This window comes from Anneissia japonica, unplaced genomic scaffold (genome assembly GCF_011630105.1).
Source record: "Anneissia japonica isolate Jap-2015-1 unplaced genomic scaffold, ASM1163010v1 scaffold3262_len730253_cov190, whole genome shotgun sequence".
Classification (NCBI taxonomy): domain Eukaryota; kingdom Metazoa; phylum Echinodermata; class Crinoidea; order Comatulida; family Comatulidae; genus Anneissia; species Anneissia japonica.
In genome coordinates, this window is record NW_022732572.1 from 589,491 (window position 1) to 613,851 (window position 24,361).

Consider the following 24,361-nt stretch of genomic DNA (forward strand, 5'->3'; position numbering starts at 1 on the left):
GGATATGTTGCTTACCAGTCTGTTTGCCTTTTTGTCCACAGACCTTCGAGTTTGTTTGTAGTGGTGGGCCAGGAGATGTGTATAAGAGACAGGGATTTTATTATTACAAGTAACATTTAAATTACATTGTTTGAGGTTATGTACATCTTGAACAGTGTCCGTAAACAGTTCAGATATGGAGTTTGCAGGTGCTTTATATGTACCATCAGGATACCAAAGTATGTCCGAGAAATTGAAATCTCCCACAATCAAGAGATTATGATCAGGACAGGACTTCATGGAAGACTCCAAGGCTCCAACAAAATGTGCGACAGAGTCCCGTGTAAGATTTGGTGGACGATATCAAAGAGTATAATAGAACAAGAGAGCCAACAACGCTCATTGAGAGCGTAAAAAAACGATACGCCCTACGCAGCTAGTGCAGGACGCCAACTAACGCTTGTATGTGTTTTATTACCCAGTACTCCACCGCGCACGGTCAGTTTGTCTGTTTATCTGTTCTCCACAAGATACTGTACTTTTGTTTTCTGCTTACTGAGTTTATAGCGGGCGTACTTCTACCGCGCTGCGCAGCGCTGTACTGGGTAATAAAAAGAACATACAACTGTAAGTGGGCGTCCTACACAGGCATGACGTTTTTACGAACGGGACTTTGCTCTCTTGTTTTATTTATACCCTTTGACGATAGTAAGTAGCAACAAGTAATTTCGATGATCAAGATATAATCACTTCAACCCATATTATTTCGTTAATATCATCTTCCAGATGAAATAGTCTACGACTATTCAATCGGTTTGAGATATACATAAGAACGCCTCCTCTACGTCTGCCGTCCTGCCTATCACGTCTATATTGTTTGTTTGACCGCAATTTCTGAATCAAGAACAAAGTCCTTCAACCAAGTCTCCGAGAAGGATACTACATCGTAGAAATTGTTTAACATATATGTCTGCATATTTGAGTGCAAAATATCCATTTTGTTTTTTAGACTTCTAATGTTCTGGTAATACATAGAGATATGTTGCTTACCAGTCGGTTTGCCTTTTTGTCCACAGACCTTCGAGTTTGTTTGTAGTGGTGGGCCAGGGTTTATTTCGACATCTCCAAATTTAGTCAGTTTTGGTTGGAACGATGCACAGCATGAATTATTACTATTTATTACTATTCTTATTTATTTTTAATTGTTATATAAATATATATACATAATATATTGTACTTATATCAGATTACAAATACTACTACCCATTTCTATAATTTTCAATTTGTTTTTAGTTTTTTTTTGTGGTTTTTTTTCATATTTCTGTACAATCTCCATAAAATGCAGGCAGGATACTGTTATTTCTTTTATTAGACATACTTCTGTAAGTTGTATTACAATGTTGTCTGAAAGTGATAACTGGGTACTATAGTTTCATTTTCATTTCAAATTCATTTCCGATACATTTACAAAAAAGAACTATTTCCTAAAAACCATGATTAAATAGCAAAAATATAAGTAAAAATACTCAGAAAATTATCTTGTATTTAAAAATTCTACAAGAACAATAAGGGCTGACAAGACCACTGACAAAATAAAAAAGTAAAAATGACCATTCGTATAATTTCAGACGTAAATACAAACATCCGGAAGGTATGTCACAAAATTGCTGACGGCAAAACTCATTTCATTTAGAAGTTTTTCAAGGATGCTCATCTTGTATCAAATTTAATCACTACACCGACACCATTTGATATTTCAATTTTAAGTAAAAAGAAATGTTTTTCATTTGATATTTATTTAATATTTTATGACAATAGTACTTAAGTAGTGTTGGCTTACAGTGGCCTTCAATACAGAGAAATATTTACACAAAAAAAAAAAATACTGTGTACACTTTCAAATGAAGTACTAATATTAATCAAAGTATTAAGCAAATATTAACCAGACAACTAGTGCAAAAGTTCTATGCAGAAAATCGTTACAGTAATCATTCCTTGTTTCAGTTAGTGTACATACACTGTACAACCCAATTAGATACAGGTTACTCAATAACTTCTGGTTGGAGAGAATTATTGAAGATAAAGTACCAGGGATGTCATTAAGGTTTAGAGTAGGAGGAGAATGAGTAAGAGTTACAGGAGAGTTCCTGTGGGTAGGGGCTACTCCCCAGTTGAAGTAATCAGTCGAAGTCCTGTCAACTGTACTAATGAAACCCCTGAAATACCTTGCCCAAAGACACAAAAAAGTAACCAGCCCCAGACTTTAAAAGCCATATTGCTTCACCACCTGCCTTTGATTTTGATATGCCAACATGGTTTGTATTGACGATTGGAATGCACATTTATTTTAAAGTGAATTATTTATAATTTCAAAATAATTATACTTGGTATATAGCATCTTTTTTATATTTTGCCGCATTTGGCACTGATTCAACAAAATCCCTCAATGATAGAGTTATTGCTGTAAAATAGGTCAACTCGTACATATCTACCTGTAGACAGGATATATGGGTACCAAAGACACTTGCAGTGCATATATTGCAGTTAAAAGCATTTCAAAACAGAGGAATCAAACAATTAACAAATTAAAGGTCTATTTATGGTTAACCTTGTAACTATTACACTATGTAAACAGAACTCTGAAGAAAGTTGCAAGACTTTAAATTTCACAAGCTCAATTATTGAGTAGGCTGGAAAAATTAGGTTACTGTGTGAATTATATTGATTGCGAAGTTTGAAATTTCATCTCATTGACGTAAGGAATGGTTTGTGTGTTTACAATTGAAATTAATGTGACGGGCATCAATTCTTCCACGGGAACATGAAAACTCATGTGTCGTTTCTATTTAATGTATTTAATTTCATCGTAGCATCAACGAAGAAAGGCAACACCACCGATGATGTGATGGAGATGTAGGGAGTGTTTAACAAGATTACTGTAGCTAGCAAGAGGAGGGCTGTTGGAAATTTAAGTGAAGCATTTGATGCGAGTCATGCTAATAGTAATTACTGCTTTCGTTTCATTAACATTTTATATTTGTAGTGACTGCAGAAAGAACATCTATCCTGTTATTATAAACCATATCATTGGGAACAAAATAACCTATTATTAATAATCTAGTGAAAAAATATAAAATCGCAAAGAAATTGTAATAATCATAATATTTCTGTATATTATTTTCATGCATAAACAAACGACATGTATTTTTATAATCAACAAGTTGTAATAATTAACTTTCATAAAGGTGAAAAAGTACTATTCAACGATCATTGACTAGTACTAAAATAACCATGGAATAGTCATTTTCAATCAATCGCACATGACCTGTTTTCACCCAATCAAATTAATAGAATTATTGATTGATTGATATATAATTTTTCATATAGTGCACGGTTAACTTGATCTTTTTAGGTTTGTGTGCAAAATAACAATTCAACTTGTACATATTGCGCACTGCGATGAATTCTAGGCTAGTGGTTTTACACCTACGACGCGTGTCTGCGGAAAGAAGGACAGACACCCCACCCAATCCTTGTTTGTTGACAAGTGGTATTGAAAAAATGACATTCGTAAAACAAGGTAGCCTATAAGAACCTGAAGAAAGTCACTTCAAATTCAATATTATGTATGGAAAACATTAAGGAATTCATTAAATCAATGGACCCTAACAAACTTAAAAAACTGAACACTAAATAAGAATATTTTAAGCCTATCTAGACCTGCTTCAAAGACGCAAGGATTCGATTTGTAAGCCTAGTAGGTGAAATCATCGCACGATTTTACCTGTCTGCACCGACCAAATTCAAATTGCATACTATTGCAATGAGGTAAGCCTAAGTAATCAAAAGGCTATTCAAGTGGGGTTGTAAAAAACAACACACAATGTGGATTTAATATGGATGATTTGATTATACCCAGTATGGCTCACCATTCATATAAAATCACTAATATTGAATCCATACAATTTTTTTCACTGTATTAAGTTAAATTTTGACAGTGACAAGATGTGTATGCCTTTTGTTTTATGGTAATAATCAAGATACGCAAAGCCCAACACAAAGTGGGTATCTCTCATAATATTACATTATAATTCTGGGTAGAGAAGTCTGCACATCCCATTGAAAATACCCAATGAGTGAAGAAGATTCCATTAATTCAAAAAATGTAGTTTCTTCTTACAATTCCCTCAGACAAAATTTTAAACGAAGTGTGTCACATGTGTCAAATGTTACAGATGAGATATATTTTTCAAAACCATCATGGTCTTCATACAAGTAAATTCAGACCATGTTAAATTTCATCCACATGATACGCAGACAGTGAAACCATGTGACGCTATCGTGAAAGATGAGCTGCACCTCTGAGCATGTGCCCAGATTCTGCGCTGTCGGTTATTCTAGCCTCTTGGTTGTGTGCTAATCTATCATGGATGTGACTTCATGCGGAGATTTCTCTAGCACACGTTCCTTGTAACATTTTAGGTTGCACAGATCGGGTAAACAGTATATTGCTAAATAAATAGTAACATTTTAGCCCATTCAATCAAACAGGTGTAAAAATTTTTAACAAATAATCCTAAATAATCTGATTATACGATATGATTTTATATATTTATTTATTTATTTAATTATTAAATTATTATTGTACGCTAGATGGTTTATGTACTGTACTATAAATACTAGTACACTACTGTAAAAGTGTCATTTTTTATTTAAAATTATACATTATGTTTCCTTATAATTAATCATTTGTAAAGCCTGCACCCGCCGGTTGTTGGCTGACGCGATTCCATGGAGATGCAACGTGAGATGCATGCAAAGAATCGTTGTAATGACAATCTGCTCAGCCTGCCATCGAATACTCAGAGGCAGCAGAGTTAGATTCTGTGTAGTCATCTTCAGGATTATTCATTATACAAAAATTTTTTATCAATAAAACACTTCACACTTTCAAAGAGAAACTATCTATTTCTGAGTTTCAATATGTAAATAAACTTAATAAAGGTCTAGGTAGTAGAATATGCCATCAATACTGTAACAACCTAAAAGGTTACAAGTTATTGAAGGTCAACTATAACTAAAATTTAACAAGGTTGAAGAGATAAATTATATGCTTGACAACCTTATAATTTTCTTAATATCTGCCGTTTTCAAAATCTTTCTAAATTTAGAACTTTTAATTCAGCCGTAACTGCCGAGACTTGGTCAATAACCCGGCTTACAAAGCCAGAATATCATACACTTATAATAAAAATTAATATTTCATTAAAGTCGCCATAGATTTGATTAAAAGACTAATGATAGAATTTGGGAAATTCATGTGGTATGTCGACAGATGATTTACAGTATTGAAAATATACTATTACAAAATCAAGGAAAATATGATAAACTGTGATAAATACTAGAAAAAATCAAATCAAAATGATCAAATATATTCAGTACCAGCCAATTTAAAATGCAAAATTACAAAAACACTAAAACAGTATTAATACTGCTAACTAAAAATTTTCATTCTTAATTTTACTTAAAAGCTAATTCAATGAAAGCAATTCAAATCTAGATTAAAGTATTTCAAAATGAGGGTATTGTAAAATTACTAGGTTTAGCTATATAAGCAGAAATGAGTGATACCACCAACTGGTTATTTAAAATTAAATGAGGCTAATTAATGACGAGGCTAAAAATTAATTAATAAAAGGAAGTCTGAAATGAAAGCCTAGTCAAAGATGAATGATAACAAGGCAATTAATAGACTTCCAAAATAATGTGTTACTACGAATCTTTTGAACTGAAGAATTTTTTTTCTTCTGAAGATTGGGAAATGTTTAAAGGATGTTACTCAATGGAATACTGAATCATTTCGGTATTATTTTATTAAAGTCATTTCCTACAAATCAAAAATGTATGTGAATACTGTAGTACCGTAAGACTACAAAACTTGATGGTAGCAACATTAAAACTATTTTTATAAAACAGCATCATAGTAATTATAATTAATAATTTAATCTATATAACAATATCATTAGCATTTTTTTAATATAATACATTTAATTTAATTTTTGTCCAATTAAATACTACAGTAATTATCCCTTTTTAAGTTATAATATTATTGCATTATTGTAATTTGACCCCACAGTACTGGTTAGACACCCTCAATGATCATTAGCAGTTGATGTTTTTTTAACGGAGAGGCAAGCTACCAATATACATTAAATGCTGAGGTTATGTACATACAGTATAGCCACAGTTTGACAGAGTACCATAGCATTTTTAAAAGATACAGGTCTAGGAAATACAGTACGTGTATTATTTCTGTTAATATTTATAATGCATCTTTGATATCCGGCTTTAAATATGTCACTATAAAACAAACATGAATGATTTCCACTCAGTTTTTTCACTAGTACCTTGCACACCGATAGCAAGACTAAATCATGTCAACAATAATAAATTCAAAATGTAGGAAGAACATCTGGATAAAACAAACTCATTACAACTATGTAATAGTCTTAAGGCCTACCCTTACAATAAAATTGTATTTGACATGCCTAAATATAGTCGTGATGACATCACATCATGACCAAATATAGGCAAATCATGACAGGCATACTATACAACAGAAAATATGATAGTGTAGACAGAGCTAAGTCTCAACACATACTCAATGTCAAAACTTGGAATAATATATTCATTGGTTTCACTATTAACAAACATTATTAAGTAGGTGATTTATAAAACCTAAATATATTCCAATATATCTCTCATTAAATCGCACACTTCGGAAAGGGAGTTAATAAATAGTGAGAGTTACTTATGCTACCATATTGATCACCTCATCTACAGTATGTAACCTTTATATGTCTGTAGACATATTAGTACCATAGCATTCAATCAGTCCTGACCCATTGTGCTCTTAGCATGTACTTCACATGCCTGAATGGCAAATCATTTTGTAATATGGACAATTAAAATTCACAACATACCCATGAACCATAAAATATGTTATTTACTGAGTCTTTTCATGGAATAGGTGAAAAAGTGGTCACTCAGGGAGTTTCATTAAATAATATTATATGGTTGACTTTTAGCGCCTATTGTAGAGTCCTCAATATGCCCTTAACATTATTAACGTCAGTCACTGGATCAAACACATGGAACACATATTTAGGTCCCTGAGGATAATTCCATAATGTTGCAGCTATAATCAGTGCACTTTATGTTTGAACCTACCAGGTAGGTAAACTTGTACTCTTGGGTGGAGAGAGACTGCCATAGGTAAAGCACCTTGCCCAAGGACACAAGCAAAATGCACATAGTGATTGAACCTCTGACCTTAAGACTGGGAAGCAGAACTACAACCGCTGCACCAAACCAGCACACTATGTTCACTCACCAGTTCTAGCAATTTGTGATTCTCTTCATAATCCTCTGGTATAGCGAAACCCCTCAGAAAACAAAATTGGGGGGGGGGATGGGCTTGTACCCAGAAAATTATAATCATATTGTAATTTTAGCACTGCAAAACAAAATTGGGGGGGGGGGATGGGCTTGTACCCAGAAAATTATAATCATATTGTAATTTTAGCACTGCATACCTAATTCAGAGAAAGTCTTCTCTTTGTTTTTAGTGAAGGACAAAGGTTTAACCCTATAGCAAGGGAGTATTGCAAAGGATGGGCCTGATCTTGTATGCCTGAAACAAAGAAACGGGCCGTAGCCGACTTGCATTAAATTTTGGAACATAGCGTGAACCTTTTTTACAGCCTGTCCACAAGAAGACTGGTAAAAATCAGGAGTAAAGCAGACCTTTGTTTTCTTATTTGTTTTAAATCTGTTTCCATAATTTATAGTGGAATATTAAAATTATGTTACGTGATAATGCACTTTATAACAATAAAATAATTATTATATAATTGAAATTTAATAAAGTAAAAATAAAATATGAACAAACATGTAAATATAATACTAAACTTGAAATTACAAACAACATAAAATGGTTGTGAAATTCAAATGTTACTTGTTGATACTTACAGCCAAAGAAGAAGGTTGTTTCCACGCTATAAGACCAACACCACCAGTTAATAACACCTGAAAAATAAAAGAACAATTAGAATAATTGAATAACTTATACAAAAAGTTAAATACATGAGACACTTGTTATGCCAATGTGAAAGACCATGGAACTTGTCTTTGAGTTCTGAAAATTTTGGAACATGCTATCACTTCCAGTGAACCCCAATCTCTCAGCAACTTATCAGCTTTGAGCACAATAAATTTTATCTTATTTTATGATTTTTTTTCACTTCTTTTTTCTTTTCTATTTCTTGTTTCTTTTATGTACAGTATCCTCTTTATTTTTTCTGTTTCTAATATATTTATCTTAGATTTATTCAATTGTTTTTTTTGTTTTGTTTATGGGGGCAGGAATAAACATGGGCCAAAGAGAATTTTTTGATTTAACTTTTTATGGTGAAAAGATTACGCTTCCATTATACAGATACAGTATACTGGCATCTAGATGTAACAAAGAGAGATTTTCTAGTTGAAGATGGTAGACAGTCCGCACAAGTTTTTTTACAAAATTTCCATTGCCACTAGTGATTTAAAGTAACATGTAGCACAAATTTTAAGTGATATTCATTGATTACCATGAACACCACTTTCTTGAACCAGATTCAGATAAAGAACCAATGTAACACATTGTTACAGGTATATCTCCCGAGATATTCAAACCAAGATTCACCGTATTCGCATGCATATGTTTCACTCACGTAAAAGCCTCATTATTAATGCATGACTGAGCCAATGACCAAGATTGAGGATGAATACTGTATAGATGATCATGAAATGCATACATGTAGGAGTCTAAGGACCTACAGTAGGCTACAGTAGGTTGTTTCCATGACAAAAACTTGAATGATACGCCATTACTGGCGCCACAAAGAGAAACATCTTCGTACTGTAAATTTACAGACTGAGTATCAATGCCATAGCCAGGATTTTCAAGCAGTGCAGGACAATATCAGTGTGCACCCACTTTACCAGAGCCATAAAAAGTGTTTTTTTTTTTTTTGCTGGACCAAGGTCTAGTTTTACCAAAATAATTGCTAGCCCTTATATATCTCCTATTGAATGTTGGTATAGTTTTAATTTATTTTTTGCTAGCGCAGCCATAAAAAAATACTCAAGACCCGGACCCATGACCACCAACTTTCTACAGCCCTGCAGTAAAGGCGTAAATTCATACAACGTGAGCCCATTTTACACAAAAATATGAAAAATCTGGACTCATTTTCTTAAATTTTACCCATTTTAGGCTAAATATGAGAAATCTGGACCCATTTTTCAAAAAGTGGACCCATTTTATGCATAAAATTACATAATTTGGACCCATTTTTAAAAATATTGACCCATTCTTTGTTGGTCACTAAAAGGTCAATACAAAAAGTATACCTCTGGGAAAAGGACACTGAAAATAAAAGACTGTGTATTACAGTATGTCAAGGAAACGCATACATTAGGCTACCGTGTACTAGAAGGTAACCCTCATTAATGTCAAGTCTAAATTCAAAAACTACAAGGTGTTGAAATAATCTTTCCAAATAATGCTTTATAACAAATTAATTAATTCACAATTGCACTTCAGAGAAAGTAAACATTCATTCCATTTCCACGTTTGGAACTCAAACGAGGCAGGAAAAGTTTACAAAGTTAAGATATACAATGACAGAAAAAAAAATAAAATGTTCCCCTGGTTATTCCAAAAAATTACAATTATCACACATTCAATTAAACTTCCTCGGCCATAAGGACAAGATTCTATGGTTGGACTTTACTTCTCAAGTTAAAGTTAAATTTCAAGTTTTATTTCAAAATATTATTGTAGATTTACAGCTGAATTATGAATTACAATGTAATTTACATATTAAAACAATACAGGTATGTACCTGTGTCTACAATATACATTGCACAAAGATTACAAAAAAACAATACAAACATGAAGCCAAAAATACAGTATTACATAATGCATGAAACATCACTTTTCGAGCTTTCACTAAGGGCCTGTTTCTACTGGAAAGAAATAATCAATTAAAAATCGCTTTTCCGAAAAATCGCTTTTATTCTCGCAGTAAAAACGGGACCAGTTTGAAAAAAGCGATTAAAAAAAATTGATTAAAAACACGCAATGGATAGCATGTTTGTACGGCAAATAAGCGATTTTGGCTGTGCACCTTTTAGCTGCAACACAAAAAAAGCGATTATCAGGTGAAATGTGACCTCCAGGACAATCACTGCAAAGACTAGATCGTACTAGGTGCGAACTTTCAAAAAAATTTGTCCTCTTGTTCGTGTCCTAGGCCTACAAGCTAAAAACGTCAACAAACATGTGGAGCGACAAATTCGTTTTGTAATTATTTTGTGGGGGATATTGGGCCTAGGCTTCTCCGCTCTTTTGGGCCTACCGTTGTCCTCGTACGGTCGCTCGTTCATTGTGCGTGATGAGCACAGCCAAAAACATTTGCCTTCTCGCCCTACACTGTATCTTACTCCTCGTCATCATGACAGAAATGAGAAAGATACTATCCTATACAGTTAGGAAAACAACGTGTTGTATAAACAAAATGGTGAAGTAATTTATCACGAAAACCGATTTTCGAAAAATCAAAAATGCAGTTGCAACGCGAGCAGGCTGTCTGGTACTCATTAAAAAAGCAGTTTTAAAAAAATTGATTATTTTGTGTTTATCAGTATAAACACACCCTAATTTATATTATTTCCATGTTTACCATTTAGCAGCAAAAATTAATGCACGGTTGATGATAAGCCATGAGTTAAGTTAGGTCTACTATAGAGTAAAAAAAAAAACTGACTGATCAAGTTACCATGATTTCCAAATGTTAACAAAATAATATATATATGTAACTATAAAATATAGGTTCTGTTAACATAAAAGTTAAATAAGGACAAAACTAGATAACTTCTACTAAAGCGAAATGAAAAGATGTATATACTAAAAAGCTTAATGTTTAATAGAGCATTCTAACTACCTTCACTGTTTAATTTGAAATTAACTAAGTAAAAACAAAATGCAATGAACTAGAGAGAATTAAGATTTCTCAGAAAGGAATTAGGACTACTATCTGGATAATATATACTGTAGACATACATTACAAGAAAAAATCCTTCAATATAAAAAAAAAAAACAAAAAAAAAAAACAACTGTACACATATTTTAAATTTTCATACTTTTCAACATATTTTTTTACAATGTTAGATTGCATATTACACTGCTTATATATGGACTCCATTAAAAGCAAAATTTTGTCTACTGTATATTAGACTACTGTATTACTAGACTACATAACATAGGAAATGAGTTCAGTCCAATATTATAATGTGTCTACAGAACAACAATCTTTACCGATTTGGAATGTACTGTAATATTATTGATTTATGTATTTGGAAGATTATCTTACAAAAAATGATGGATATTTAATGAGCATTGCTTTTATATTGGCCCTATGAAAAATTAGGGATGGAAAATTTTGTCGGACAAAAAAAAAAAAAGAAGAATCAAGGCTTTGTCTACTTAGTGCTTTTATGTGTCCTGGTTTAAAACAAAAGCAACTTTTAGTACAGTTACGCAAATATAGATGTTAAAATTTAAAGGTAATCGACCTGAACTTGGCAAGCCGAAAAAAATCACTGCAAAAATGAACTTCTTTTAGTGTATTCAGGTGATCGTTCCAGCTAAAAAACACAGTTAATGATTCCTCCAATGTGGCAGTACATCCTACACATACCCCAGAATACATCACTCACACGCTGTCTAATATCCCTCAGAATTGGAAGCATCCATGGTCATGGCAAAAACAAGACAACCGAGTGATTAATTCTAATTAATGTGATAATTTTTAAGGAAAGACCAGATTGGGACTCCAGGGAGTAATAAGAGTTCTTCAACAAGCTTTAATGAGCATTTATGAATATCAGCTGAATGGGTTGATTGAGTCCTCTTTAATTAAACTCAAGCCTTGAAGCCTTACTCAGCTTCATTTGTAGCAATCAGTACAGTGTGTCTCCTGAATTTGATTTGGTTTCCTTTGATGTCAGCCTATTCAGTCTTGCGCTTAGCAATTAGGCCATGTAAAATTTTAAAAATTGGTTAGCATCCTTATGTTATCAATTTTCATGGTAGGGAGGGAGGTGGTTTTTTTTTTCCTTTTCGCATTGCACATGAAAAAAAGAGTCTCGCAAGTAAAAACAGCCAAAAAAAAAAAAAGAAGAAAACAACGGAGACCAAAATTGCATACAAGAATTTATATAATTCATTCATAGCAAGCAGATACATTACCTTGAATAACCAGAATAACAACAACAAAATAACAATAGTAACAACAATAAATAAATAAATAATAAATAATAATAATACATAATAATAAATATATAAATAATAATAATAGATAATAAATAAATAGTAATAATGACAGTCATAATCCATTTATCTCTATATACTGTAATCACGCACAATTCACTCCAACACAATAGGCATCATCAATGCCATGAGGATACAGTATAGAACAGCAGTAGAGCATAGAACTGCAAGTGGTCTTTTGTAAAAAAAAATCGTGTCTGTGGCCTCTCTGATGGTTGGGAGGGGATGCTTACCAAATATTTTATTTTACATGGCCTTAGATGCAAAAGATAGTCTGCTGGTGAAGATTAGGACTAATAGATACATTCTTGCGTAGCATCACTGAAAATCATATCAACTAGAAATCAAACATCAATGCCTCATAAAATGTGTTTACAGTACAGTACTATAATTTTTACTTGTATTTTTCACCATAGCTATTCTCATGGTATTTTTAGTATTCACAAATAATCTTTAATAACCAAATTGTATTATTTTTTGTTTCATGTTGACATAAAAATGTTTTTTAATACTTTGTTCTGCTATATTGTCTCATATTTTGTAGGACTGTAGCTTTACACTATTACAGTATGTATTAATATTTTGATCATTTTCATGATAACAGAAATAACCTTGTGATAACACAACAATAATAAATGACAACGCAAAGGAAATTAACCAGCGAAATAGCTCTAGTTGTAAAGGTGGAATAATAGGCCTAGTTATACTGAATTATTTTTAGTGCTATTCTATTTTAAAGCACTATGGTGTTGTAGAATGGCAATAAATTTTACACGATGACATAATGAACTATTATTGTAAAAGTGTGCAAAGAACTTAATCTGATTTATTATTGTTAATGTCACAAACACCATGGCAAGAAAATTTACTATAGCAGCTTTGTTTCCCGGTAGTCTCGTAGTTAAAAATTGACAACCTATTCCACAATCTATCACCTTAGTGTAATTCACCAAATACCAAAAAATATAGCTATAAAATATTTGATTTTTAAAATGGGCTTTATCTGCACACACAACACCTATACTCACTGGAAAATGCTCATTTTCTAAAAACTATGACTTTTTAAGTAAAAGTCTTTTCTTGGAAGAGGGATAATTCAAGAGTAGGCCTATGTGGTTGGTCACTTACCAAGATGGCTATGGAAAGCACTGTACAGCTGTTGCACACTGCAGTTTAGGTAAGCTCTGCATGGATGTCCATTCTACACATATTTACTACTGCTACTATTAACCCTAGTTAGTAGGGTGGTGGCGGATGGTGACACCTCGGAGATTCTGCATTTTTTCATTTAGGTACCTTTATTTTGTTGTTGTTTTTGTTTTAAATTTTATATTTTATTTATTTATTATTTATATGATGTGAAGTGCATAGAAGCTTTTTCTTGCATTATGCGCTATACAAGTATAACATTATTATTGTTATAATTATTATGATTATTAAAGGCATCATAAATGAAATTATTTAACATAAATCCAAACCTATATTTATGAGAGTATTTTTATTGATTTCTATATTTTTAAAGTTTTACTAAAGTCAATTTGAAGGTCAGAATCAGAAAAAATTGAAATCACTTTCTTAAGCACATCAGAAACTACAAATGCTAAATTAAATAATGTTAAAAAGCATATTAGAAATCACCTTGGTCAGTGCAGTGGATGGTCATTGTAAAGTGATACAAGGCTGAACACTAATTTATGCCATGGTTGATGCTAAGTCCAAAGATTACATGCCAAATAACCAGGGACAAAATTGTGATCTGAAAAACATGTTTCCAAATCCCTACTTAATAGTATCCTCCTTTGTTCACACAGTTCATTGCTGTTAATTAATAGCTGTTCACACTTACCAAGGCTATTAATACCCATTCACACTTACAAATGCATGAAATCAATTTGAACTTCCTCGCAAAATGAACAGACATACCTACTCCCTGTTTACTTTCATGGTTCCAGCTTTTCAAATTCAATTTCAAATCAATTTTATTGACATTAATTATACATGAATTGAAACAACTTTCCTGGATGAATGCAAAGTGAATGGATAAGAGAATATCATACACAAACACAATATGAATTTTTTAACACGATTGCTGCCAGGAACACGAATTCATGTCCAACAACATTCACTCAGGGCCCCAAAGTAACTAGTTAACGTCCAGTGTCCAAACATACTTTATTGTAAATTTCATGTAAACTCACTGGCAGTGCTACTGCATTCACTTAATATTTTATAGTACTACAGTACTTCTTAACTCGTTCCGTCTTTGGACATTATGCTTTCTGCAATTTGTTTTCATTTGTTACTATTCAAGGCAGTATGATTTGTTATAGTGTTTGTGTTTACATGTCCTTCCAGGTCTTTTTTAATTTGGCTCATCCAGTTATTTTTGGGTCTTCCTACTGGTCGTTTTTCTTTCCGTTTTAGCCCTTCCATTGTTTTTTTGACTGCCATTTTGTCTAATAATCTAATTATGTGTCTGTACCATTAAAAAAAGTGCTGTTTTAACATTGAAATTGGGAAAAATAACAGCAGAGCATGATGTATAGATACAGTATGTAGTTTAGTGAAATAAAATAGATTTTTAAAAATTTTACATTTTACAAAATTTACAAAAATTCTAGCATGTTTTTGCTATTTTCTCTAAAACACAATTTGCGACGAGTGACTGGTTTGGCTTGTCTTTGCCACATATAGTGCCCCCAATGACATTAAACAAATCTCCCGGAAATGGGTTCTTCCAACTTGGAACCCCTGAGAGAGACACTTTCACAGATGGGGAGTTTAGACCACTTAGCAACACCATGGTTGAAAATTTAAGATTATGACACCTTTAGATGGCCAGAAACGGCACTCTCAAACCTGAATTTGATTATAATTTTCCTTTTTTCTCCATTTTTAAAAATTTACGGAGGCCCAGGCCAGCTTCCCACAACCCCTGAATCCGCCACTGGAGTGTTTTGATGTTATTCTGCATCCAAGCTTTAGTCTGCCTCTTCTACGTTTACATTGTATTTTTAAATATTTTAAAGTATTATTTAAATCCTTAATCTTTACGCTGACTTTTATTTACATAGTTACCTCTAATTCCAACAATAGACGGAATCAATGCTTCAACGATGCATCAGAGTACCTATCATTTCAAATTCTCAGGAAATAACATCATTTCTCAATATAGGAAGTAGTGAATTCATAAGGCAATCGGAAATGTCCTTATTCTTTATGAATGACTTCCATTCTTCTGCTTATCACTTGTCAACACCTGTCCCACAAATCAGGAAGTCACCCAGTTGAATTTTTTATGTACTGTATTTGTCACATTAAAAGAATTATGTCCATTCACTTGCATTAAGCCTTGTCTACACTATCAAATTTTAAGTGACAAAAATATGTGATGTGCCCATATATGGGTACAATGACATCATACCACATATCATCAAATTATATCAAAAAAAGTTGAACGTGTTCAACTCTATGTTCCATCAAATTTTATGTGATGCTTTTTTGATGAAATTTGATAGTGTAGACAAAGTTTTATATAGTAAGACATTTAAAGTGGCTTTCACATTGAATGTTAGCTCTCACTTAAAAAGGTAACTCAACTATCAACAATATTATTATTTGCAACAACTGAACCTCAGCCATACTCATTCCAAGACCAGATACAGATAATTTTAGAAGTGGACTGGCTACGAAAATGAGGTGATATAAAATGACGAAAGTGATTTTTTTACTTGAAATTGTTTTTCCATACCAATATTTTGAGAGGGGAGGACACACGTCGGTGCAATAATTTTTTTATGGAGCGTGCGCCCCATGCCCCTTCTTAGAAATGCCACAGCGCTAATCAATAATAAACCTTGTTCTGATATGATTACTACATTTAATATAGTGAACCATGAAACCAAGACCTCTTAAGTACTGTAAATTAAGGATGCCTTTGATATGTGTAGCAGTTAAAACTGAATAATAATATTAATTAATTCAAAAGCTCTGTTACTGTTGCAGTCGCCGTCCTCTTTGGAAGACAAGTGGTTGTCATTGACAAGATCAGTTGACAAAATCACTGCTGGCATTTACTTTGAAAACCAAGATTTACCAATGCTACACAAATGTATTTCAGTTATCTTTTTATTATATTTTATTACATTAGGACAGAAACTAAAGATAATACATCCCAACTAACTTTTGTAATTAATAAATGATTGATAAAGCTATAGTCAGCTAATACATTAGTTTAGTATTTATTATTAATTTTCGTTTATGTATTGTAAGGTACCCTAATAATGATGAACAAATTAAAGCATTCATGCAATATTCAGTGTTCATAAGTGTTGCCTTACGTATTCCCAACAAATTAATAATATTAATATAATTCTATACATAAGAAATAGTAGCATGGGTCTCTTTATATTGGAATGATTCATTGATGACTAATACCATAATATCAGTGGTAGATGGTTAATGCTTCATAATAATTATAAAAAAAAAAATCAATATTTTTATTAGGCCAGGCCTAGTGTTTTGATATATTTATTTTATTGACTTTTCAAATTTAACCCAGAAGGCATGCAAAATGCAAAACATTTTCATGTTGTCCATGATAAAATTTCAAAATTACATAAAACACAGTTAAATCGCACTCTAAATTGATGAATATAAGAAAATAAATATTATACTGTATAGTCAATTACATTATCCATTCATTATTGTTTATTGACTGCAGGATATTGTGTTTGAAAAAAAAAACATTTTAGTAAGTGAATACTGTGGTTCTGGTGACTCCAGTCCTACATTTACAACAGCATCCAAGATTTACAGCAGCATCCTGTACTAAAATAGAATTAAGTCTAGAGGACGTGAAGTCAACAGACTAGATATATTTTTTAATGTGAATATACGATACAGTTCAGTGCATTAATATTTTGAAGCAGAATTCAAAATAATAGGCCACGAATCTATGGTACAATACACACAAAATGCTAATTACTGTACTGTGTCTTACTAGTATAATATTTCTTTAATCACATGGTATCCAAGTATCATATAAATATGAAATTGGATCTACCTAGGAAGCATTAAATCTACATATTGTACTGTAACTGTAATACACAAAAACCTGTTGATAACTTATTATCATAATACTGGATCAACAAAATATAGATTTCGGTCTAGGCCTTATAGGAGTGAACTCATAAGATAGAAAGTATTTATGCTTTGTAATCTTGGTTGCCAAGCAACTCCATGCATGAATAGACTCGTAAATTGGCAAGCAGACAGTTTAATGATTTTTTAGTAAAAAAGTCAGTAAATCACCGTAAACTGATTGTCTCAATCAGTCTCATTAATCTGACAATTTACTAAATTTATTTTCAATGAGATTGAATCTCTTTAAACAAGCAATTCAGTGACATTTTAATTGAATAAATCTGAGTTCTTTCCAGATTTTTTTGATAAATAACTTCAAATCTGATCATTGAATGACAACGAAATTGAGTGTGTAACTATAGATTTCATGATGATAATTTCTTCTTTCCGATAAATAAAAAGTATAGCCGCGTTAGTCTGTAAAGTATAGAAAAGTATAAAGTAAATGACAGCAGCACTTTTGAGACTAACAATATATAATTTATTCTCTAGCTTTCGTCCACACAGCGGACTTCAGCAGGAGACTGTACAAATGGGATAAGAAACAACTATAATATACAACTGAATAATGGGGGTGGTCCTAAAACATAAAAGAATGGTGTTCAAAGCAAGTACAACAAGTCTGCCGAAATAAGCAATCTAAATAAACAGTATTAAAAGAACAAAAGATCAATGATAGAATAACAAAAGCAAAGTAAACATTGATTCTCATTTCCCTACCACACTGACAATAATATACAGAGCTACTGCACTGTAGGAAGTACTATAAAACTACAACAGAATCTGGGGCCCGGGGCCCTGGCCCCCCCTCTGGCTCCCCCTTGGCTACGCCCCTGTAGAGTACTGTACATTCATTAAACACACTGTCTTTTTCACATTAATAAAATGGGAGAGGGAGTTCACAGTGCCAATAGCAAAGCGGTTTTCCACTAGGCGAATCGAAAGCGTGGGTTCATGCTCATTCACATTTCTATCGGAATGTTAGCGAAGCGAAAAAAAAATGAGCAACCAATCAGAGCTCAGGAAGCGAACCGACGCTCTTAATCGCGCGAATAAATTCACCTAGTGGAAAACCAGCTTAACTCCCGTTTGGTTCAAATGCGAAAAAAAAATGAATGGCAAAGCAAGTTTCTTTATGTTAACCATCAATTTATAGAAAGCCTACAATGTACTGTCATCATTATAGTCATTGACATGCTCCTTCCCTAATTTTGCGCCTTGTGTGAAGTTCAGTGAATGTAATATTCCTATTCAGCACCACTCCCCCACCCCCCACTTTTCAAAATCCTAGATTCCATTATAACATGAATATAAAAGAATACTATATTTGTCTGAAAGAACAACAAATGTTCCCGTAGTTAAATAAAGTTTTTATCATTATTATTATGGCTAAGATTGTTAGCCAGCATACATATCAACCACCATGCTCAAAACTACACACAGAAGCAGCATGCTCTTGTTTTGGCTGCCAACATTCCTTTTTTTCTGTAATTGATAAATTCATAGAACTGCTGCACCACTACCGCCAAGAGGAGAAGGATCAGATAGGGGAGGGGCCAGTGCCCCAGACAAAACAAACCAAATTTTTTTTTTTAAATCAACATTTAATGTATATGAAAAACAATATTTTGATCTGTTATCGTTTTATTTCACGATGGGCTCTGCCCCTTCCGGACAACTAGGCCACCGCTTTTGGGGTCCTGGCAGCTACGCTTCCCCAGGGCCCATTACCACTGTCGACAGTTCTGTGTAACACACTCCCTATATTCTGACAACTACTGTAACAAAATAGCACCATGAATGGTTGGTCTGCTATACTGTACTTCCAAAAATGTGCTCCAGAGCCATTAAATTATAAAACACATGTGGATAAAGTCGGAAATATGACTGATAGCTAATAATGACCTGGGTCAATTTGTAAATCAATAGAAATTTTGTAATGATAATACCAGCTCTCCAGTCCTGCAGTAATTTACTTTTCCTACCGTGTACTTTATCTGTGTTGTTCAATTGCATAGGATCATCAACTACTGTACAGTATGCTGTGAAAGTTGAACTCTACTGTAGAATTCATTATTTATGGTGTTCAAAATACAGTACTTGCCTTACAATGCTATGAATAAGACCATGGTTTCAAATCATGTGAAGTGATTATTTATCTCACAATTATAAATAATTCCACTCAAAAGTAAACTTTATATTAAACTTAGAGTACTACTATCCAGTTGTTCTAACAGGCCAAGACACTACTGTAAATACAGTGACAGGTAACTCATATTTTCTTTCTTAAGATTACATTAAAGCTTACATAGTAGCCATAGTTGAACTTCAAATACTGAACTATGACCTAAAATATCAATCAACTGTCTCATTAAAAATTACTGATTTTTCTCAAATTAAACCCCAAAGACATATGAATAGCATTCTGTGATACTATTAGAGCCCAATCACACTTGAGAGTTACGTTGGCCCAGGGCCGCCTCAGGGCCGGCGATTTTTAAGTGTGAACAATCAATAAATGTTAAGCTGGCCCTGAGCCGACCTAAAGTTAATCCGACTTTTGAGTCGGCTCAGGTCCCGCAATGCGGGCCCAGGGCTGCGCTAATTATAGGCCTTGGTTATTATGAGAATAATCATCGCCATAATCATGAAGCAGAATGCTATCGGCTTAAAAAATCGAAAAAGTATAAGGACAATTTTTGAAATTAGGTTCATGTTTCGCGCGAATTCCATGTGTTTATGCTAGGTGGTGATTTACCGTTCAGCCATCAAAATGCGATCGCCTCAAACTTCCTGTCCTGCAATTCATCGACCCGGCCCAAAAGAATTAGTGTGAACGTCCGTAAGGCGGCCCTGGACCAACTTAAAACAATAACTGTGAACGGAAATGAAGTTGAGTCGGCCCTGAGTCGGCCGTAATTTAAGGCGACCCTGGGCCGGCCTAATAAGTGTGTGATTGGGCTCTTAGTCATTATAGTGTACTGTATGTAATTTTTTTTCGTTCCATACAGAAACACTTGTGGAATGGGTTGTTAAGGTCAGGGAGGCTTGAGGCTAAGTCGCTTTATTTCAGATTATGTTTTCTTTCACTTTAATAATTTCAATAAATGTCATGGCGATCATGACTATAATCCACACAAATTAACTATCAGAATGTGTACGATCAACTAATGCACTAAGCCATTTTGAATAATTGATTATTAAACTATACTTTTAAATAACTTTATAGTTACAGTATTATAATTACAGGTCTCCCTCCAATAAAAGACCACTTTTGGGGCCTGGATTTTCATGGTCTTTATCAGCTTTGGTCTCTAATTAGAATAATAAAAAATAAAGAAATTTGTTAATTTGAGATAAAAAAAAAAAGTGGTCATTAATTAGAGGTGGTCTTTAATTGGAAAGGTCTTTAATTAGATGGAGATCTGTATTTTACCCATAAAAGGGAAAGGTATGAATAAGTCCCTAACAATAACATGCAGCATGATTATTTGCTGAACTGCATACAGGTGTGGTCAGTGTCCAGAAGTAGCTGTTGAGAGGGGCTCAGTAGTCATGGTTTTAAGACGATACGGGCAGCAGCTGGCTTAAGCACACTCAACCAACTAAAACTTGAGTGAAGAAGTTCTTGAACCTTTCCTGATATTATAGTTATATTGCTGTGTTAAACTTTATGCTTTTGTTTATTCATTCCTACAGTATAATGTATGAAGAACAGAAGCCTTTCAGGCTGGCAATCAGTGTCTTTTGGCCAGGAAATTGCGATATAACTCTCTTTAGGGCTGTGCCCTTTGGAAACTTGAAAATGCTGTGCAGTCACTGATACTGTGATCGATTGTCTCTCCACAAGAACAATTCTAATATTTAAAGGCTTTGTTAATAATATAGAGTACAGTGGCGGTGCTAGCGGGGGGAGGGGGACAGAGCTCGTCGGGCAGTCAGACCACAAAACATATAAAAATAGGCCAACACCAAGCCAACACATGTCTGTCACAGTCTGAGAGTGCCATTTCCGGCCACCTAGAGGTTGCTATTCTTAAGAAATCTCATTTGGGAGGAGAACCCCCCTCTACCTCTTCCACCAGCTCAGGCCTACCCTGTCAGACAGCTTAGACCAAAGAAAATATGCTAGAGCTGCCACAGATACAGTATAGTACTGTAGTAGTTACAGTTATAATTAAATTTTGTATCCAACAAACTTATAAGATACGGAAACCTAATGTCCTGTGTGATGTTGGAATTCTAATATGAGACTGTAAATATACCTGTTTTTAGCAAATGAGGGGAAAAAAAACTCCAAAACCACCAGATCAAAACTGAAAAATCCTGGAATTACACAGGATTAACTACTATCAATCTAAAAGTGGTAAACTGAAGGCTACTTGATTTATTGTGGATTATCATCTTATGACCAGATCAATACATTCAGCAATCCTAACTAAAATAGTAAACATGCCTATTCAATTACAAAATAAATCATTAATTTATTCATTCATTTAATTTTTATTGTCAAATTCCAAATTCCAATAGGCTACAAGATCTAATTACTAAAATACTGTACTCGCGCGAATAAGCGCCCGGGCGCTTAAAATATTTTTTGCACTTTCCGAGGGGCGCTTATTCAAACAGAGTGGAAATTGAGGGGGCGCTTATGGAAATAGATGAAAATCGAGGGGTTCTTATGGGAAATTATTAAATTCAAGAGGCACTTTTTGAATGAAAAAAGATTATTTAAGGACATTACGAATGGTGGTTAGGCAGAAAAGATAATCGTCCAGAGAACATGGCTCATGACAAGAATACGTGAATATATACATAACAGCAAATGCAATTAGTGGTGGTGGGTAGCGGTTAGCTTGTTGGCCATCGGCCGATTGAGATTAGCAGGATGGCAGGACCATTGTATTTTTTCTTGAAAACTCAGATGAGAATGTGCTAAAGGTCGGAAAAAGAAAGAGGAGTAGGACTAGGCATAGACAAATATGTAAAACGAGTAAAGTTGGAAATATACTGTCTGTCCAAGGATCAGAGCTCTCATCTGTCCAAGAGAAGTATCCTCATTTTCATATTGACCTAAGAAGAATATGTGTTTCCACTCTGCAGCTCAAATCATGCCAACAACCATAGTCCAAGGATTGATTGGATTATTGACTTGCTAAAAAGAAAATCTTATGATATTATTGAGGGGGCGCTTATTCAAATTAGAAGCGGGCGCTTATTCAAACTGGGCGCTTAAGAAAATTTTCACGTTAGAAGGGGCGGTTATTAGAGAGGGCGCTTATTCAAACGGGGCGCTTATTCGCACGAGTACGGTACACGGCAATGAGGTTGAAACTTGAATCAATGAAAAAACAAATGCAGCACGCTATAATTTAGAATGAAACCATTAGTAGAAGTAGTAGAATGGTATGCCCAAATAATTATGAAATAAGAAAAGTTTAGAATTTTTTGTCCCGAGTTGTGACCTAAGGACTTAAGCACCTGTCCTGAAACTAATGCCACAATGTTTGTAGGGAAAGCGTACCATGTGATATCATTGTTGGATCTTGGTGGTGCCTTCCTGCCTGCTTCCAATCCCAGGGTCATGAATTCAAATTTTTTTCTCACAATTAAAAAACATCTCCACTCCCTAAGCCTCACAATGAGACATCGCAGCATCACATTAATTGGGCCACTGAACATCATCCGATCTACTAGGATACACTTGAAGGGTCACCCCTTTAAAGATGGATTTAAAGAAACTGAGCAGAGTTATGACTATGTAAACTTGGTATACTATGATACAGACTGGCCTATCACCGGTAAAACACAAAACACTGCGAATTATGTTGTTCCAACAATTTTATACATATCTGAGGTGTTGATTTGTGGAACTCGCTTGAGGAATACCTAACTTTAAACTTCAGTCTTGCTATCTTAATTAAATGCAACATACTGAACGTCTTACCGAAATATCACATCATAGGATAGCTAGGCCTAGGCCTATGTACATTATAAAATCGTTTATAGTACTATACAGGGATGTAACACAAAAAGATTGCAAACAGCGCTAGTCCCTAGGCACCTTTAAGTGAAAATGAGCTACGCCTAGGAGTCTAGTGTATGCCCAATTCTATCGCCACCTCGCTTGGCCAACTTGGCCGGCAGAGAATCGTACCCTAGGCTAGGCTAGGCGTAGGCCTATCTAGCCTGATTCCTGGACCCTACCGGCGTTGCTGTAATATCCGACAAGCAGTCCAGTCGTTGTTGCCTTTTTTTTTTTTAACAAGCTTATAAAACTTGATTGTGGTCAATTGAGAATTTGGGTGTGCTTTTTTTTTGCCACATTTATCGCTTCAGAGAGAGCTCCCTCTTGCCAAAAAACCATTAGCATCCGCTGTAACAAATCGTAATCTTTACAAGGCCGGTACAAGTTGTTATGAGATATTTCGAGATTTCACAAGGGACTTTACTGAGATCGTGGCATTCACAAGCAGCTACCCTTGCTAAACTTTTAACAACTTGTGAATTGGGTACATAGGCTTATTTGAAGAAAATCAGGGAGTTGTTAATGTTATGGCAAAATACAGTAAATCATCAAAGTCATTTGAAGGAAACTTACCGAAAATCCAGCCCAGTAAGGACAAGCATTTCGAACTCGGTTGGAGGTGGACATTGCAAAGGCAGTGAAGCTTATGGCAATTATAATAAGACCAAGTAATATTTGACTAATTCCGAATCCAAGTGTAGCCTTTCTTGGGCTAGGGTGTGATATCACCCTACGAAGCACCACTCGGTCAGCCTCCGAAATAATTCCTGTCC

At 34.0% G+C, this 24,361-nt stretch overlaps 1 protein-coding gene across 1 annotated transcript in view; it reads right to left on the reverse strand.

The window, feature by feature from the left end:
• LOC117115736 overlaps positions 1–24,355 on the reverse strand; it is a 61,992-nt gene extending 37,637 nt beyond the window's left edge. Inside the window, exons 1-2 of the mRNA XM_033259659.1 lie at positions 24,162–24,355; positions 8,011–8,067 (exon numbers count right to left, since the gene is read on the reverse strand). Coding sequence (XP_033115550.1) covers positions 8,011–8,067; positions 24,162–24,215 — 111 coding nt within the window. The 5' untranslated portion in view covers positions 24,216–24,355. The remainder of the gene's footprint in view (positions 1–8,010; positions 8,068–24,161) is intronic.
• Between the last annotated feature and the right edge of the window lie 6 nt (positions 24,356–24,361).